Source organism: Corylus avellana, chromosome ca6, assembly GCF_901000735.1.
Source record: "Corylus avellana chromosome ca6, CavTom2PMs-1.0".
In the NCBI taxonomy this organism is placed as follows: Eukaryota; Viridiplantae; Streptophyta; class Magnoliopsida; order Fagales; family Betulaceae; genus Corylus; species Corylus avellana.
In genome coordinates, this window is record NC_081546.1 from 26,290,221 (window position 1) to 26,294,678 (window position 4,458).

General features: G+C 35.9%; 1 protein-coding gene across 1 annotated transcript; it reads right to left on the reverse strand.

The window, feature by feature from the left end:
• Positions 1–732: 732 nt before the first annotated feature.
• On the reverse strand, positions 733–4,295 carry LOC132185461 (protein APEM9-like). Its single transcript, XM_059599229.1, has 4 exons — positions 4,201–4,295; positions 3,907–4,080; positions 1,950–2,027; positions 733–1,045 (listed from the first exon to the last, which is right to left on the reverse strand). The coding sequence occupies exons 1-4, from the start codon at positions 4,254–4,256 to the stop codon at positions 733–735; spliced, it is 621 nt and encodes a 206-aa protein (XP_059455212.1). The 5' UTR covers positions 4,257–4,295.
• Positions 4,296–4,458: the final 163 nt, after the last annotated feature.

Here is a 4,458-nt window from a genome sequence, read left to right on the forward strand (position 1 = left end):
GAGGTTAACATTGCAACACCCGTTTCCCATAAATATATTAAAGCATGTCAAAAAAGTGTCTAACAAGTGTGAGACAACATAAGTGCTGGACAATGGACGCTACACCTCAGCGAAGCATCCATGCTTAATGTGTAGAATTAGTACCTTCCAACATGGGAGTCAACATTAACAAACACAAAATTTGCCCAAATTTTGAGAGAAGAAAGAGCCCATATTTTAGAGTGTTATATTATGGCTCAAGAAAGCTCAAAAAAAATATTTATAGAAAAAAATAGCTCAAAAAAGAAAATTAAAAAAAAAAAAAAAAAAAAAAAAGACCCATAGAAAAACCACCAATTAACCCCCAAAAGAATAGGGAAAAAAAATTAAAAGAGTTACATTTCAGCTCTTAAATCACCACCTTCCCTTTTTCATCCAAGGTTGACTATCTCAAATAGCAATTGTACATTACAAATAAAAATCAACATCAACATTTGTATTAAAGAATCAAATTCCTTAACCATCCACTGAAGAGGAAGACCGTATATTTCGACAAGAAACCAAAAAACAAAAAGAGCCATAGGAACAACATCAGTCAACCCCAAAAACGGTGCTTCTCATGTATACTTGGATTCTATTAGCTTAGTATAACAACAATCTCAAATGTCATGAAAATAGTATGTTCATGAACGCTAGATGTAATGCCAAATCCAAAAGCTGCCTCAACCAATGCTGATTAAGGATGACTCCAACTTAGCTGTATGACAGAATAAATATTACCTGTCGTTTATCTTCAGGTAGTGCAGCTTTCTCAACCCAGGAAACAGCAAGGTCCAAATCATTCAAAACTGTCACAAGAAGTGTCACAGCATAGACCTCAACAACTTTAATATATTGATCAACTCCCAGAATAAAACGTGCATCACATCTTTCTAAACAATGTACATTTGCGTCTGCACCAACAAGAACATAGTATTGTCCATCCACACAATTCCACTTGCTAAGGAACTCCTCCAAAAATTCCCGAACACCAAAAGAAGAACCTACTGATATCTGAAAGCAAGCCCTGAAAAAAAAAATTGATAAAAGTTTTACAACCACTCTATTGAAGTGTAGAGATTACATCTTCCAAGAACATGTTTGCCAAACCTATGTTACATGGAAAACATAGAAGGACCAAATTCCCCATGTCTTGTAGACCAGAGAATAAGTGTGCAATATGCATATAAATCCCAAATGCTCACTTGCAAACATATTTATCCTTCTTTATTTTCCCCCTTCTTTCTTTTAGGAAATTTCTTTGTTAATTCAAAATCATTCAAATCTCTTCTTTGCCCTTGTTTTTATCAATGCAAATACAGGCCTTAAGTCATATTGGTCATTTGAGGAAGAGAATTAGATGTCAAACTTGGGCATTTCAATAATAATAATTTAAAGGAATCCCCAACACCCCTCCACTTCCCCACCCCAAACCAAAAAAGATAAAAAAAAAAATTTCTTGAACCTGTTGTACTAGAGAGCTGAATTATCCCAAAAGCTCCTTTGACCTTGTTTACATATCACCCTGGTTTCCAAAGAGGAATGCTATATGTACAACCCCTTTACAACTTGTTGACACGTGTCAACATGTGATTGAAGCAACGTTAGCCACTTAAAAAAAATTAACACCCTCCAATCACATGTTGACAAGTGTTAACAAGTTGTAAAGGGGTTGTACGTCTAGCGTTTTTCTATTTCAAATGGAGAAACATATTGACATTTACTTTTGAACCGCCTCATGGTTATTTTAACAAAAATAACTTTTGAGAGTTGAACTTGTTTTTAATAAATTAAAGGTCAGACAACCACTCAAGCATATATGTGTGTGTGTGTATATATATATATATAACCCTTCATCTATGTATTTCAAATCCATATGACATAGAGAATTTGAAATAAATGAAAAGTAACAAGCGCAATAGATAATGTACCCAGTAAGTAGAACTTGAACAGGGATAGCTGCAACAGAGACATAAAGTAGCTTAAGTTGATCCAGGATTTCTGATGCCCTGCATGAACCCAAAAGAAAATTTGAGTAATATTTACCAGATTACCATAATACGCTGCATTTGTACGCACGAGCACGCACACACCCTGCAGGAAAATCGTATCCATTATTATTATTTTTTCTTTTTTTGATAACCGGGGTACCCAGGGCTTTGCCCCGACTAGATTATCGAGACACGTGCAAAACGCCCCCTCCACACTGGTCAGATAAAGCTCAAGATTTCGCCTACGGGTGTGGTCCCAACAAATTGTTTACACTCAAGGGGGGTCAAACCTTAAACCTAATGGTTTATGAGGCACCAGGACCAAGTGACTTCCCATTCGGGCCAACCCCTTTGAGTTACCATATTCATTATTTTTTTTTTTTTTTTTTGGATAAGTACGTTATCATATCCATTATAAAAAGTTGATGAATTTAAATACCAACTTACATCATAAAATAGGTACTCTTACCAAGATTGAAGCTAAGATATCTGGACAGATTCCAACAATAATAACTTTTCTATGCATACTTTGCACTTTCTAGCTTTTCTCGGAGTAGCTTAAAGTATCAAAATGAACTTTAGAGGTTAAAGGATCATATGTATCAGGATCATCAAAACAAATTTGTCAATTGCACAACACAAATCTGAAATAATTACTTCTGAAGGTTATAGTATTCATGTTGACTGACTAGCAAGCCAAAATCTCTAAGGGTGGTGTAGAGCACCAAATTTTCTCCTCACAAGCACGTTTGATGTTCCATCATTTATGAACTTTATAATCCATATATTTCAAGTCTGGAAAGGCAAGTAAAACAACCAGGCAATAACCATGATCATCTAATGACAAGAATAAATTATTAAATAGCTGTGCTCCATTTGGTTTACAGAAGAGTTCTACAGGAAGTTAGAACGCAAGAAAAGTAATTTAAAAGGAAGTACTACTGAAAGGAAACAAAAAATAAAAGTAATTTTCCTTGTCCTTCTGGTTTACAAGAAACGTTTGTAGCAACAAAGTCTCAATTATTCCTTGCAGGAGAATAGTTAGTGGCGGGACACACAGCTTATCTTGCTAAACTCATGAAAAATGCCAGAAAACAATTCTATTTTTATTTCTCCTTTCTTGCTAATTAGAGGACAAAATGATAGTTCCAGTCCATTTTGAACCAAATCATGGATAGAATCCGATTGAATTCTATTAATGAAAATCAGTTGAATTGCTTAATAACTTGAATCTTATTGTTTGGAACAAAACTGAGAAAAATGGATTGAACTCATATTGTTTGGAACATACAAGAGAGCTTATTTCAATTAAAATATTTCACAGCTTAACCTTTATGAGCCACCATAAGATGTCCAAACAAATCCTCCCATCCTCACACTTCAAGGCATACACATCACTCAATAGAAAAGACCCATCAGACCATCTAATGAATCCCCCAAAGTGCTTCCAAAATCTTTAGTCAACAAATCAACAGCCAACAAAACCATAAAACCCTTACAAGAAGATGGCTCCTCAAAAAGAAACCAAACAGCTACAACCTCATCCACCCCGCCCCACCCCCGCCCCCAAAAAAAAAAAAAAAATTGGTCCTTAATGCGCTTTTTGCATCATTCTTTTCCTTCTTTTTTAAGTATTCTTTTCCTTTTCTATATAAGTGATGAAAATTTTATCAAGGGAACTCTGAAAGCACAAACCTCCAAAACATTACACTCTGAAATTCTCAAGAACATATATTCAATCGAATTCAATTTAGCTTTCTCTCCCTCCAAACCAACGAATTCAAGTAGAAACAAAACGAATTCCCTAGTTTTGGGGTTTCCAACAACACTCTCAATGTACGAATTTACTAATCCAATGAAGCTCAGAAAATCATACACAAAAAGGAATTAGTTATACCTTCCTAGTCCCTTCAAGGACTGGACCAACACCATACCGGTCGATTCCAACATATCATAGAATCCAGCATCTTCTCCAGCTTCAACGCCTTTGTTATCTTTATCTCCACAAAGACGCTTCAATATCGATGAAGCTAAGGTTGCTGCCTCCTCATGCATCGAGCAAACAAGGTAGCTGCAAGAAGTTGCAATACCAACAACATTATGAAGCTTGTAGCAGTCTTTACTTCCATTCTTCAGAAAACAAAAGCAAGATTATTTGGTTCCCAAGCAAGATTAAATTACTCAAAATTACCTCTCGGAGCGCTCGATTTCTTCCCAAATTGCAGAATTTGATTCAGTCATGGCCATCTCTCTGTTTCTCTCTCTCTCTCCCACACAAGATTTGGCATTTGCTACGAGTCCCAACTCGCAACAATGGTAGAGCTCTCTTATTTTTCTTGTAGGCCCATCGGGCTCTCAGTCCTAGTAGCCGTTAATAGCCCAGTAGCTATTGCCCCTATCTCTTTTACAGCTTATTCACACGTGTTTATATCTTATTGGACAACTTATT

Bases quoted from the DNA above. Each gene is read 5' to 3' on its own strand.
- LOC132185461 (XM_059599229.1), bottom strand. From the start codon at position 4,256: ATGGCCATGACTGAATCAAATTCTGCAATTTGGGAAGAAATCGAGCGC. The intron at 2,028-3,906 runs GTATAACTAATT...GGGTTCATGCAG, and splicing joins TCCTTGAAGGGACTAGGAAG to GGCATCAGAAATCCTGGATC. The intron at 1,046-1,949 runs GTACATTATCTA...TTTTTTTTTCAG, and splicing joins GTTCAAGTTCTACTTACTGG to GGCTTGCTTTCAGATATCAG.